The sequence below is a fragment of the Ursus americanus genome, chromosome 12 (genome assembly GCF_024610735.1).
Source record: "Ursus americanus isolate L20-20 chromosome 12, mUrsAme1.1.p, whole genome shotgun sequence".
NCBI lineage: Eukaryota > Metazoa > Chordata > Mammalia > Carnivora > Ursidae > Ursus > Ursus americanus.
This window is the reverse complement of record NC_142138.1, coordinates 45,000,603-45,015,624: the sequence shown is the minus strand read 5'-3', so window position 1 is coordinate 45,015,624 and position 15,022 is coordinate 45,000,603. Positions and strand designations below refer to the sequence as shown.

The following is a 15,022-nucleotide window of genomic DNA, read 5'->3' as shown; positions in this document are numbered from 1 at the left end:
GTATAGTCAAATGTGGTAAATGGCCTTGCTCTCAAAAATGAAAGGTACTTGAGGCACCTGGGTGGCTCAGTCAGTTAAGCATCTGCCTTCAGCTCAGTTTGTGACCCCGGGGTCCTGGGATCAAGCCCTGGAGGCCTGAGTCAGGCTCCCTGCTCCTTGGGGAGTCTGCTTCTCCCTCTCCCCACCCCACCCCCTGCCCTGTGCTCTCTCTTTTTCAAATAAATAAAATCTTAAACAACAACAACAACAAAAGGTACTTGTCTTGAGCCTAGATTCCAACTACACACCATGTACTTCCATCCCTTGGATTTGCCCTAGGTTTCTAGAGTCTGGAAAAAATAAAAGCAAATAAAGCTCAAGTAGGAAGTCCAGGGACTACCCTACAGTGAGGTCGTAAATGAGTCCCTTCGCTTAGAGCTCCCCCCTGTACCCTCTGCCCCACTTTTAGCTATATAGTTTAGAAGTGCCGTCTCTGGTCCGGGCCTACCTCCGCCACTCTTGGGCTTATTCAAGCTTGACATAGGACCCAGGGTTGAGCCAGTCTTTCCAAGTGACTACACATAGGGCAAGCCTGTATTTTAATGGGGGAAGGGTCCCAATTTAGAGGCAGTGGGTTGTAGAGGGGAGCCCGGCTTTGCAGTTTGTCTGTAGCTGTGACTTCTCTGGAGCTTTCAGCTCGGGTAGTCTTCTTCCCATCACTAAACTCTGCTTCCCATCGTTGAGCTCAACATCCCATCCTCAGGGAAGCCTTTTCTGGCCACGAGCTGAGTCTAGACCCTGGTCCCCACTCTGTGTGCTCCTGTAGCACTGGGAATCACCAGCACGTGTGGCCAGGACTTGCTGTCTGCTTCCACCGCAGAGTAGTAACCTCGTGAGTACCGTTGTTTGACGCTGTCCCCAATACCAGTCACAGTGCCCAATATCTGGGAGGCCCTGCATACATGTGTGGGGAACAGAAGAATGAATTGATGCTTCTGCTGACTGACCCCTCCTCATTGTCATTCTGTTCTGTTCCTCGGGTAGCCAGATCTGAATGTAAGTCGCTCTGTACCAAAGAGACTTGCTCATCCAGTGGTCCCCAACCCTGGCTCCACATTGAATATACTGGTGGCTTTCAAAAGATTGGTGCTGGGGTTGTACCCACCGATGTTCTGATTTCATTGGTCTGGGTCACAGCTCTGGTGTGAGGATTTTATTATTTTTTGAAGATGTTATTGAGAGAGAGCAAGTGAGCGTAAGCAGGGGGAAGAGTGGAGGGAGACAAGCTGCACCACACTGAGCGCGGAGCCAGGGGCGGGGCTCAATCCCACAACCCTGAGATCAGGGCCCGAGCTGAATCAAGGGTCAGATGCTTAACCGACTGAGCCACCCACGCGTCCTGGGTGTCAGGATTTTAAAAGCTTCCCAGAGGATTCTTATGTGCAGCCAGCTTGAGGACCCCTGCTCCCCCTGCTTCAGGTTTTCAGAGCTCAGCCTTGCTTTGGGCCCTATAGGCTTGAAGCAGCCATGGTGAGAGAGAGCAAGGATATAATTCATGGATATTGTATGGCTCCTGACAGTTTAAGAGGTACTTTCCCATCTGTTATCACAGCTGATAATAACAAGCTAAGGGATCCACTCTCTGGTTTAAATATGCCCTTTATGTTGATGATTCTTAAAAATCTACATCCAGTCCTGGCTCCTAAGTGAACATACCAGGATCGTACCTCCTAGACTGAACTGCGCCATTGGTTCCTCTCACCCCCCAGCTCAGTGGACAGCTTGTTAGCCTCCCTCCGGCAGGAGTCCTCTTCTTACACTACTCAGCATATTCCAGCATCGTACTGTCCTCCCGTGGCTGTGGCCTCGAGCTCCTCGTTCTTTCTTCTGTCCCTCCACCACCTGGTCAATGCCCAAGGTCAGGGTTCTAAATCCTTCCCTGCTGGCTTGTGGCCAGCAGAATGATTGGCCTGCCTGCCTCCCTTCTTTCCTTTTCAGAAGTACCAGACTTACCTACCTGAACACAGACTGGCTTCTGTCCCTCCCTTCCAGATCTTCTCTAGCACCTGCAGTCCAGTCCAGACCCCTCGACACAGCCTCTAAGACTTCAGGATATAGGAAATGCTTCTTGACGTCTCCATGTGAGCCACGCAGCCCAGCTTGTAGTTCGTGAGCCCGTGGAAGCACCTCCTTGCCTGTCTGCATCTGCCATTCTAGCATTTTCGGACCATCCTCAGAAGGCTTTTCGGACAATCCTCGACCTTTCAGAATCCCTCCAAAATGCTTCGTCTCCGGCATTGCTGTCTCTGAGATCCTCCTCATTTTGTTCGAATTGTTCTTCCCTCCAGCCTGTGAAGGGTCCCTATGGATGAGTTATAGTATTCTGTCTTAGAGTTCCTAGTTAGGGACTGGGGCTTATACATCACTGTTTCTCTGAGTGTCTTGTATGGAGGAGGCACTTCAGTGTTGACTCCAAAGTAGGAAGGGCCGGTGTTAATTCTCAACTCAGAGAATAAACTGAGGTATGGGAAACTTGCTGAAAGGCATTTTCAAGCACTTTGGCCCAGTCTTGAAATCAAGATCCTGGATAAGCAGAGAGGAAACCGGCAGCCAGGGACACTGGAGACAGGGTAACCTTTACCCATCACAATGACCTGGGAATAGTTGATCAACACCGTGGCCCTTTGCACAGAAAGAGGTTCTGTGGGGTGCTCTGGGCCTCCCCAGCAGGTTCTTTGGAATGATCTAGGCCTCCCTCTGAAGAGGGTGCTGACAGCTTGGACAGGCAAGGATTCACAACGGTTGGGGGCAGTGTGTGTGTGTGTGTGTGTGTGTGTGTGTGTGTGTGTGTGTGTGTGTTAAGGGAATCCTAGTCGGCTTACATCACTGGTGGTCAGGCAGGGAGGGCCAGAGAGCTTGGGTTTCTTTTTAAATAATGATGACTAACATTGAGTAAGTTCTGACAGTGTGCCAGGTACTGGCCAGACCCGGGAGCGGCCCGCACGGGGACTCACAGTGCTATTGTTCTGCACCCACTGTGAGACAGGCCTCCTGTGTGGTCACAGTTAGACATGGAGCCGACAGGCCCCAGAATGACCTGTTTTGGGAAAGAACTGAGGACAGCGTTAGGATTATACACCTTGAGTGAAGGATTTCCTTCTGTCTGGTCCCTGACACTTGTGTGTTTCTGTCTGTTGCAGGTGAAGCAACGGATTGTGGATGTTTTTGTTGTCTATTGTTTCCCTTGCGCTACCTTTATCTCCGTTCTGTGTCTACACCGTGAGCTTCTGGAGAGCAGTGTTCTTGCTTGACTTCAAGCCTTGTCCCACGTGCCCAGTTCCTTTGTGGAACTGACTCTGCAGGGGTACTATTAAGTAATGATCTTCACTCTGAGCTGTCCTCTTTGCAGTGGAAAGGGTGTCCTGTGAGGAATGGGAGCTGCAGGGCTTTGGAACGGACTGCAGAGCAAAGGAATGTTCTGCTCCCCAGTCTTGGGGAGGCCAGTGCATCAGGCAGGCTGAGTTATGTTGCTGTGTTGTCCAGACCAGTCTGGTACCCTGGTGGGTGGGACAGATTCTGGATCCTTAATGTCTCTAGGGACTAGTTCTAATTTTTATTCAGACGTGTGTTTCTTTTTCTCTATACGCTGGCCTTAAAAATGTCTTGTATAATTTGGCTTAGTCAAAACCATAGTTTATTTTTGGGGGGGAGGTGAGCGGGTGCTGTCTCTTGCTCGGGGTGAATATTTCTATTGATCATAGCTGGGCATAATGGTTGGGTCTACTTTTACATACAACCTAGTACACTTTTTCCTTTTCTTTCTGTGCTCTCCCCTTATCCCCTCTTTGTCTTTTTTCTCTTCCTTCCCACTCTTCCCTGATTACACAGGCACCATGCGTGTTGCTTAACCCTGCTGGTGGCAGGCAGGTTCCCAACCCCTCTGGGGGACAATGTACATGGATCCCTCACCCCAGTGGCTTTCCTCTGCAGCTGAGCCCACTGATGTATGGAGGCGTGACCCACCTCCTCACCCCTGACCCTGGCCCGTCTTCGTTAATTAGAGTACATTGATTTATTTGTAAGCACCAGGTCTTTGCCGGAAACATTCTGCCCCGTTGCCCTGGGTAGCACAACTGAGGGGCTGGTCTGGCACTGAAGGCCTGCTAGCAGCTGAGGAATTCCAATCATCTCCACCTGTTCTTATCCTGTACAGGGTGGTGGAAAGACGGGAGCTAATTATCTCACATTTATAATGTGTTCTCGAATGCACTTATATCGAAACTTTGAGTACTTCCTCAGTAGTCTTTTTTGGTAGTCATGATTTTCCATCAGCTTCAGTCATCTGAAATAGGAAAATGGCTCGTGTGCCTCTAGAGTCTCTGAAACACGTTTGCCCTTTCCCATCGGTGGATCTGATGCCATCCAAGGAGAATTCCTCTGTAGGATCAAAAAAGGGACGTGAATAAATGTCCCATTTGTATTCAGTTTCACGGGTGATGCCATGCACTGTTTGTCCGCTAATGCGCCACGAACCCGTTCTTCCGTTAAACGGTACATTTCCATTTCCTTTTGTGAGTAGGAAGTCAGTTCTTGCGATTGCCTTAGATTCATGCCTTCGCTCTTTTCTTTTCCCCGTAGAGGAGTTGAGAATCATGGCTGCGGGCAAATTTGTGAGCCTTCCCAGAAACATGCCGGTGAATCACCAGTTCCCTCTGGCCTCGTCCATGGACCTTCTGAGCAGCAAGTCCCCTCCGGCTGAGCATCACACAGATGCCTATCAAGACGTGTCCATACACGGTACCCTCCCACGGAAGAAAAAAGGCCCTCCTCCCATCAGGTCCTGTGATAACTTCAGTCACATGGGGACCCTGCCCCATTCCAAGTCCCCACAGCAGAACTCCCCTCGGACTCCCGCCATCATCCAGGAGCACCCCCTGCAAGACTGGAAAGGCGAGACCTTCACTTTCAGGTAACTTCTTTATTTATTTATTGTTTTTTCAGAGAGAGAGAGAGAGCCTGGGGGGAGGGGATGGGGTGGGTGCAGAGGGAGAGAGAATCCTAAGCAGGCTCATATCCAGCGTGGAGTCCAGGGCGGGGCTCCATCTCACAACCCTGAGGTCATGACCTGAGCCAAAATCAAGAGTCAGACACTTAATGGACTGAGCCACCCAGGCGCCCCTTCAGGTAACTTCTTTAATTCCACAAGTGAAAATGACTTGGCTTAACGAGCTTTTTTAAAAAAGCCTTTCTGTTAGGGAACATGTCAGCTGTACAGAGTAGAGCAAATAGTTTACCTCCCAAGGACCCACCACCTCACTTCAGCTGCCTTGGGCCACGGCCAGTCCCGCGTTGTCTGTACTCCCGCCCACTTTCCTTCCTCTGCAATTATTTTGAAGTAAATTTCAGCCCCTGTTTTATCTGTAAATATTTTGGTATGTGTCTTTCAAAGATAAGTACTCTTATTTTTAAAAAATATAACATAAAAAACGATAACACCTAAAAACTTTAACCATTTCTTAGTATCTAATATTTGAGCGTATTTTTACAGCCAACTGCCTATATACCACTTAGTCCCTCAAAAGGAAGCACAAGTGTGCTTTTTTTACTATAACATCAGATTCTGAACGGTGTCCAGCCAATTCTGTGGAGCTGCCACGATGGCTCAGAATTAGGACCTGCATCTCCAACATGCTGAAGTAGAATTTGGTACGGATACCCCATTGGGTCGGCTTCAGAATACTTTAGAACCAGGATTGATTTCTCCTACCCACTGGGGAGCTGGCTAAATAAGCCTTATGGTTATAAAAGCTTCTTGTCCGGGTTTGTATGGGGCCTGGCTGTGATTAGTTTCTGCTTGTTAGAGCTGGTTTGGAAACTGCCTTCCTTTTCCTGCTGGGGAAGATCCTCAACCCTTGATGTTATCGGGCAGTGAAGGGACTGGTTCCTTCTGTTGTATGTCCTGGTGTCTCTTTTTGTCTGATCCTGCAGCAAAGAAAGCCGCTTTGATTCCAGCTCATGTTGTTGTTCAGTATCTATATATTGAGCACCTTTGTTAGTGGAGCCCATTGATTTTTGAAAGGACTGGTGCTTTACCGGGAAAATTCTGCCCCGTCCCTCTTAGTATCTGAACTGAAGGGCCGGTCCAACCTTGAAGATGTTCTGCCAACCAAATCATTCCAGCAATCTGCTCTCGCTCCGTTTTGTAGGGTGAGGAAGTATGCGAACTCACAGAATAGCAGTGGGGCATCTGAAATGGTGTCTTCCCAGAGCTAATATTCTAGGGAAGGGCCCAGGTAATAAGCAAGTTAATTGCAGATTATATTAAGTGCTAGAGAGGAAATTGTGACGACTGAAGATTTATTAGGCTTGTATCTTTTTTATAATGTGGACAGGTCTCTGAGGAGATGATATTTGAGCTAAGAGCTGCATAATGAGAGAAGGCAACCATGGGAAGAACCAGAGGAAGGTTGTTCCAGGCGTAGGGAGAGCAGTGCAAAGAACTGGGGGTGGGAACAAGTCTGGCATGTTTGAAAAAAACCCGGACGAAACTGGTGTGGCCTGTGGCTGGAGTGTAGCAAGCTGAGAGATGGATAGTACAGATGTTGGGAGAGAGGCAGGTAGGAGGTCAGAATTCGTTTTAGGTGCATAACTGTAGTAGTATGAGAACAAAATAAGTAGAGGCCCACGTAGTCTCTGTAGAAAGTGCCGGAGAGCCCTGAAATGTTTCCGACGTCAGCTCAGAAGTTTCTCTAGGCTGTCCTAGGAGTTAGAAAGCCCTGCACCCGCTCTGCAAAGCGTAGGTGGGTGACCTCCCTGCTCGGAGAGCTCGCAGCCAGCCTGCTGAGGGCCCAGGGCAGCATGGAGGCACGTACTGTGCACAGTATTGTTGCTGTGGAATCACTGGTCCTGGACACGTGGGACGCAGAAGGGGCGCAGTCATCGCTCCCTCTTGTGAAGGCTAAGGGGCAGCAAAGAAGATACCAGGCTGCACCAGGTGGAGTCAGAACCAGCGATTCCCCGACCCACTGTAGCCACTTTTTATTAATTAAGTTAAACTCTGTAGTGAGCTACATATCTACTATGTGCCATACGGAGACAATTCACAAACTCATTCCTTGATGTTCTAAGGTCCTGGCTGGCTGGGTGCCAGCTCTTACAAGGGGGACGCTCCAGGGTGCCGGGGGTGGCAATGGAGTCACCCTTTCTATCTTGAGGAAGTTCTTGATAAACACCCAAGGTCCAAGCCGTCAACCTGCCCGCAGTTCAAAGCTTTTTGATTTGAAAATGACTTGGACAGAGGTCAGATCTCCGCAGAAGATCTTATCAGGCGGTGGGCGCAAGTCCTGAGTTTGAAGTCCATACCGTGGAAGACTTAACAAGTGGCAGGCTTAGGTTTGTTTATCCTTCAGAACTACATTCATCCAAATTCACAACTTTTTCCCTTAACTTAAAATATCTCATTGTTAAAGGCGAATACAGGAAGTAACAAACGCATATCCTTCAGGATTATGCTGAGTGAGAAGGTCACGTCAAAGGATCGTAAAATCCTCTTCTCCCTGGTCTTATTAATAGATCTTGTTATTTTTAAATGTTATTTATTTACTTATTTTTTTGAGTTATTTTGTTTATTTGCTTATTTCTACCCCCAACATGGGGCTCAAACTTACAACCCTGAAGAGTTGCATGCTCTACCGACTGAGCCAGCCAGACGCCCTTATATTTTGTTCACGTAACACACTTTTAAAAACTACGTTGAAGTGTTCCCAGTTCTGAGGAGTTCAAAGTACCTTGTATTATTATTTTTATCCTTTTAAATATTCCTAATAAGATTATTAGCTGCCTCAGTTCCTTTTTAGAACAAGCCACAGGATCAACAAAGCTTATGTGTGTGAAAAGGAAGGGACAAAAGGTATGAATGAGAACCTGGGGCTCCAGGAGGGAGGGCTGTCTAAGGTGCCCCAGCAGAACAGCCATGAGGGAGAAATAGCATTTCTAGTCCTAACTTAGCTCTTACAGCTCAGTTGCTATGAAAACACCAACCACCCATCGCTCTTGCTCACTCACCACTGCAAGCTGGGAGCTTTTTATTTTTATTTTTTAAAGATTTTATTTATTTGAGAGAGCACGAGCAGGGGGAGGGGGCCAGGCAGAGGGAGAGGGAGAAGCAGGCTTCCCCGCTGAGCAGGGAGCCCCACAGGGAGCTCGATCCCAGGACTCTGGGATCATGATCTGAGCTGAAGGTGGACGCTTATCTGACTAAGCCACCAGCCACCCCATGCTGGGAGCTTTTAAAGTTAAGAGTTTTTGATCTCTGATTCCAGGGAGTGAGACTAGTTAGGTCTACTTTTAACAAAATTATTGATTTTAGGGGGTGGGGCTTGTTTGAGGTAAACTTTTTTTGGCCTTGTTACTTTTCATAGTGATTTCAGAGGTTAATTTCATCTGACAGTGACTTGCCCGGATGTCAAGACTGAAAACCTTCTATTTTGTCCTATTTGGTGTTGGCATGATCATAGTGGGGCCATCTGGGAAAGCCCAGACTCACTTTTCTTGTGTACTGCACCTACACTCAGAGGGAAACCCACCAGACAACACCTTTTTGTCTGGTAAAAAAAAAAAACTCTGATAAATTGCAAATTTGCTGTTTTCCTAACAAATATATTTAGCTCATTAATCATTAAAAAGTCACCTTTATTATAATTACATATTAATTGAATATTCACCCTGTGGAAGACTCCAGGCAAAGCAGAGGAAGTCTCCCCTTTGACCTAAAAATTTGTATTATTAAGCTATCTTACAAACATGAGTCCTAGCCAGAAAAATTACGATCTCTCACATTTTATAGTTTTTAAAATATCTTCAATGATATGTTCATGAATTATCCTGTGTGAACATCCTAACCCAGCATGAGAGACATGGCAGATTTTAGCATGAGTAGCAGCAGTATTGTTGTTCTTATTCAGTCGAGAAAGTGGTTCAGGGATGTTGAGCACCTAAGGTCAGACGCTACTGGGTGACTGAGTTCGGATTGGAACCCAGAGAGTACCGTGGGGCCTTCCCCAGACACTGTGCTCCACAGCCTCCCAAGAAGTTTGGCCTCGGCGGTGGGCATCTTCTGAGCTGTCCTCTAGCATGGAAAGCTTGCAGTCCCCAGAGTCTGAACCCAGTGCCTTGGACACCCACCTTGGGGAAATGGAGTCTTAGCCACCAAGAGCCAGGCAGAAGGCAAGCCCAGAAGGGAGAGTTGGTCTCTCCTCATTTGGAGACTATATCTCTTGGCTTCGTTGTTGTCTTGGCTGCCCTTGGATGTACTTGTGGTTTTGAAAGGGGGCCAAAGCGAGAAGCCAGGGCGCTCTTAAACCTGCTGCTTGATGTCACAGAAGAAGCCTTTGTTCTGCAGGCAGAGCAAGGCTTCCCCGAGAGGTCTGCAGACAGGATTTCCTCTCAACGTTAGCCTTTGTTTGACTGCTGTCCCTTTGATTCACTTATCTTCAAGGGTGAATTTTTATTTGAATCTGGGACCTTCCTTGGGCTGAGAGGGGACTGGTTCCTGTTGTTGAGATGTCTGTGTTGTCGGGATAGCCGAAGGATCAGCTCTGGGAGACTGGTGTGGGTCCTCTTCCTGCCTGTGGGTACGTGGAGGCATGCATTCCTGGGAACAGCTGCCGAGAGCCTAATTCCTTCGGCCCCTTGTGCTGTGTGAGCATGTGGCGGGACAATGTGATGTTTCATTAGTTTGCATGAGCGGAGCTGACTGACTAGTCACAAGTGTTTTAACTGACGGGGGCCAGAAAGTCTGCAGAATTATCCCAAATTAAAATCCAGTATGCTTTCCCAGGCGGTAAGTTACCTACCATGTTGCAGCGTCTGCTCTTTCAAGTCAAAGCAAGTGGAAGGCATTGCATCTGTGCAGACTCTTCTCAAAACACTGATTTATTGATTGATTGATTTTTAAAAAGATTTTATTTATTTATTTGCCGGAGAGAGAGAGTGCGAGAGTGCACAAGCAGGGAGAGCGGCAGCCAGGAGGAGAAGCAGGCTCCCCGCAGAGCAGGGAGCTGATGCAGAGCTCTATCCCCGGACCCTGGGATCATGATCTGAGCCGAAGGCAGGGGCTTAACCGACTGAGCCACCCAGGTGTCCCTCAAAACACTGATTTAAATATTTAACTCTGGGCTGTATCAATGCCCTCACCCGAAAAAGGATTTCATTCGTTCCTCTTGAGGACCACCAAGTTCTAGAACTACTGCTTTCCCCTTAACAGAGCAAGATGTTTCCCCAGACATGCAAATAAATCAGCCTTTAGCTTGCAGCTAATCAGAGGGTTCTGCAATGTAAAGGTCCCATGCAAATATCTGCATTTTAGTTCTATACAGGCATGTCTGCTCTCTGCAGACTGGGAGCTTTTCATGCACAGAGGAAAGGTTGGGTTTAGAGTTGCAAAAGTCTATGTACTAGATTAACAGATTCCGTTAATAGAAGGCACATTTATTGAGTTAGCAGAGTGACAATCACTTAATAGCCAAGAATGTCTCCAGGCAAGTTATTATAGTCCATTTGTTGAATTTTTATTTTTGAAATTTCAAGTTGGGTTTTGCTCACATTTTGAAATGCCCCTTGGTGTTTGAATGCAGCTGTTGTGGATGGGGTAGTGCATTCTGAGGAATGGTGCATGTTCAGGCCCTGGTGTGCTGAGCCAGGAGCAGCTGGGTCAGAGGTGAGCTCAGCTCCTGCTGGGTATCCCCCAACAACCACCACCACGGGGTAGGGGGCGGGGAGTTGGTTCGAGAGGGCCCAGGGACTGTGATGTGCCCACAGGTCCCCCAGCTGCCTGACAGTGGTCCTCAATCCTCTGCTGACAGGGATGATTTGAACCTAAAGGCTGGGATCTGTGCATTCTCAGCTGTTCTGGGGAACACGGAAAGATTTTTTTTTTTTGTTTTTTTCAGTGAGTGCAAATGGCAACCAAGAAAATGATCAGAGAACTGCACAAAGCAGTCCTTGTTGAGCGATACTGCTCAACGTCTTCTCTGCCTCCACCCCCACGACCTATAAATCAGGGTTTCTTAGGCCTCCTGCATGCTGTTCGGGAAAGGTCAGGTTTTTAGTCTTCTGAGAGTCAGAAACTAGGAGTTTTTCCACACCTTTTGGTATATGTCGAAACGTATTGTAAACAGAAGGTATGCTTTTACACGTTATTTGTGGTCCTATCACATGGGGATTTGGGAGCCCTCACAGCCTGGCCAGAGGAGACAGGCTGGAGAAGCTGTCATTGCTGTTGTTGGTGGGAAGAAGACTCCTCCATGGGGCCCGTACTGGAGTCCCAGGACTGATAAGCCGCAGGCCATGGCCACCCCATGGCTCCTGGCTTTTGCGATGCTGCCACCACAGTCTGTCCCCAGGAGACTAGCTGCAGGGTTGGTTGTAGAATTTCAGACTGTCTCTTTTTAGAGGTCCCAAAGACAAGCGCATGGTCTTGTTGTTTTAAGGATTCTGAGGTTGTTTAAAAATTATAGAAGCCTGGGACCCCCGGGTGGCTCAGTCAGTTAAGCGTCTGCCTTTGGCTCAGGTCATGATCCCAGGGTCCTGAGATTGAGCCCTCCATTGGGCTCCTTGCTTAGTGGGGATCCCGCTTCTCCCTCTGGCTGCTGCTCCCCCTGCTTGTGCGCTCTGTCTCTCTCTGACAAATAAATAAAATCTTAAAAAAAAAATACAGAAGTCTGAGAAACCTTCCATAACAGACCCAGCTTTTATGCCCTCCGGCCTGTCTGTGATTCCAGGTGCACCTGCAGACATAGTAACCAAAGCGAAAGTCGCTCCTGGGAAGAGGAGAACACACCGGGCTCCTAACCCAGAGGTCTCTCAGTTCAGATCCCTATTTTTCCACTTATTATCACTTTTTCCACTTACCGTGTGTGAACTGGGGCAAGTTCTAAATTATAAAGTGAGGGTGAAAATGCCTCCCTCTGAGGAGTGCTGTGAAGCTTCGGTGGTCACTAAATACAAAGGCTGCCCTGGATGGCAGAGCTCTGACTTCCACACTTGGAGTGGCCCTGCCTTCTGGGGGGAGCAGGTCACACCCTTGGGGGCAGCTCCCACCTGCTCACCAGCACTTTATTCTCCTCCTGCCCCGACTGCTGTGCGACACCCGACCTCGAAGGCCACTGATGCCTTTGCTCTGGGATGTTGACGTAGTCGTGCATATCAAAGAATGCTGCTAGTGACCTTGACGCTGATTCAAGCAACCAGACCCAGTGGCGTTGTGACCTCGTGTAGTTACTTTACCTTTCTGATTCTCCACATCCTCAAAGGGCAGCTATACGGTCAAATAGAATCCCACGTGAGGGTGTCTAGCAAGAACTGGCACGGAGAAGGGACTCAGATGTAGGTTTCCGTCCTTCCTTCCTCCTGGAGGTTCCTAATCCTTGTGCGTAACCTGAGATCACATTCAGTGCCTGCAGCTTCTGTGGGAGAAAGTTTCCCACGTGTTGACGGAGTCTGGCTGGAATCCCGCTCTCTGGGTCTGCCCTGAGCTGCCCTACAGCAGTGTGTCTTGGCCACCATTCATGCTGACAGGTATGATAGCCTTCCACTGCACTAAAAAACCAGCACACCATTATACGAAGACACAAAACAGAGCCTGTCTTCCGTGGACGGGCCCAGCCCTTTCCTGCTTGCCCTTCTACTTAATATTAGTATCTTTGCTATTTATTCTTCGGTAAATATTTATTGAGCTTATTTTGTGCCAGGCATGATGCTGGGTACCAAGTACCCACAGAGACTGAAATAGATACAGGCCCTGTCCTTAGGCAGTGCCCAGTGAAGGGGGCATGTAGACAAACGTGTCACTCAATAAAGAACCACAGAATGAGGAAATGCAAGAGTTCCTTGGATTGGGTGGAAGGAAGGCCTCTCTGGGGGAGGGAACATTTGAAGATTTAATATAAAAAGAGAATGTAAAATACTTCATTAACATTTACTATGTTACTGTATATTAAAATAGTAATATTTTTGAAATATGCAAAATAAGATACTGAAATTAATTTTACTTATTTCTTGTCAATCTGCTACTAGAAAACTTTACATGTTTTCATATGAATAGATAAAGATGTGGTGTATATATATACACAATGGAATATTACTCAGCCATCAAAAAGAATGAAATCTTATTGTTTGCAACAACATGGATGGAACTAGAGGGTATTATGCTAAGTGAAATAAGTCAGTCAGAGAAAGACAATTATCATATGATTTCACTCATGTGGAATTTAAGAAACAGAACAAATGAGCGAAGAGGTGGGGAAAAAAAAAGAGAGAGAGACAAACCAAGAAACAGACTTTTAACTATAAACTGGTGGTTACCAGGGAGTAGGTGGGTGGGGGATGGGGGAAATAGGTGATGGGGATTGAGGAGGGCACTTGTGATGAGCACCAGGTGTTGAAAAAAAAAAAATTCATATGGTTTTCACCTTGGATTTCTATTGGATGGTACTGGTCTACAATCTTGGTGTGAGGATTTAGGTTTTCTGCAGAGGGCAAAGGGAAGCCTTTAAAGGTTTTTAAGGGAATAATGAGTTCTTACAATATCGCTTGGCCTCCATGGAGAAGACATTGATGGGACAGAGGGACTGGGGGAGGGGAGCAGGAAGTGGTCTGTGCTAGGATAGTGGTGAAGGAGGTAACGGGGGGTGGATTCAAGATCTATGTGGTGAGTAGAAGTCTACGGGACATGCTGAAGGTGGGGTGATGGAGGGTGAGGGCGGGGGACAGCCGAGCAGGGCTCAGGCCGCTGGGTGTATGAGGTGGGGCCACTTACCGAGGTGGGAAAGACTAGGAGAGGAACAGGGCTTCGTTTGTTTGGCTGCTTTTTGTTTGGTGGATGGCAGAGAGTTGAGACTTCTGTTCGGGGTGTGCTAAGTTCGAGAGGCACGCATGTCAAGTGGAGGTATCAGTATTAGGAGCCTGGAGCTCGGGAGAGAGAACTATGCTAAAAGTTACCAAGTTCAGAGTCTGCATAGACGTGAAATTAAAGCCATGGAACAGATGTCCTCACCAAGGGAGGGAGCTGTATAAAGTGTAAAGGGAAGGGACCCTAGAACCCAACCCTGAGGAACCACCGCATCAGTTCCAAGGAGTCAGCCGTAGAGGCTGAGCCTTGGGTTTGGAGGGGAGCAGAGAAAGGAGGCAGGAGCTGCATGGGGGTACTGTCCAAAGGAAGGTTTTTCTTTTTAAGATGAGAGACAAAATTCAATAGGAAAAGATCTAATCTTTTAAGCATATAATAAAACAAAACACACTTTTTCATTACTTGAGTCTTTTTATAAAACGTTTTTGATTTAATTAAAGCAGACGTGTCCCCAGGGCTGCACTCTCTGTGGGCCTGTGTCAGCAGTGCGGTGATTATGCTTCCCTACGGGGTCCCACACGGTCCCCGATGACTCTATGGAGAGAGGGGGTAAATGGGTGACTGTGGGTGACATCTTTTGCCCGAGGGGTGACAGCTGCTTTTCCAAGGTTTGGGTGGGTAGCGCCCTTGAGGATGGCTGCCTGCCCTGGAAGCCGGTCGAGGGCATGTGTTGTATCTGGCTCGGTGAAATCTTTCCTTTTAGAGGTCTTGAGCACCTTACCTCAAAACCACACCACTCTTATTCTGCCTTTGAATTAGTTGAGAAGAAACCTTGACAGACACTGTTTTAGAGGGGATGAGGAGCGGCTGGGGGTGGGGTGGATGGAACTGGGGGAGTGAGGAAGGGCAAATCAGACAGCAGCCAAACAAAGCATCTGCTTTTATCAAAAGTGCTGTGTTTGGGCTCAGACAGCCTGAAGCCTGATGAGTCACTGATGCCAGACCCTCTCTGCCTGCCAAGAGACATACTGGCCTTGATACGGTTTTTCTTATTCTTACTCTATTCAATTTGACTGACTGCTGCCAAGTTAAGATTTGAGCTGTAGCTTTTAGCTTAATGCTATCACTGGAATTCTGCTGAGCACAGGTTAACCTATGACCGTGTCAAGTTTTTATCAACTAGATTAGTCTTGGCTT

The 15,022-nt window shown here is 47.8% G+C and overlaps 1 protein-coding gene across 4 annotated transcripts in view; it reads left to right on the top strand.

Annotated features, from left to right (window-relative positions):
* The window catches only part of BCAR3 (BCAR3 adaptor protein, NSP family member), a 130,893-nt gene that overhangs the window by 24,951 nt on the left and 90,920 nt on the right, over positions 1-15,022 (top strand). For all 4 annotated transcript variants that reach the window (XM_045801757.2, XM_045801756.2, XM_045801755.2 and 1 more), the window contains exon 2: positions 4,618-4,948. In XM_045801757.2, coding sequence (XP_045657713.2) covers positions 4,632-4,948 — 317 coding nt within the window. In that variant the 5' untranslated portion in view covers positions 4,618-4,631. The remainder of the gene's footprint in view (positions 1-4,617; positions 4,949-15,022) is intronic.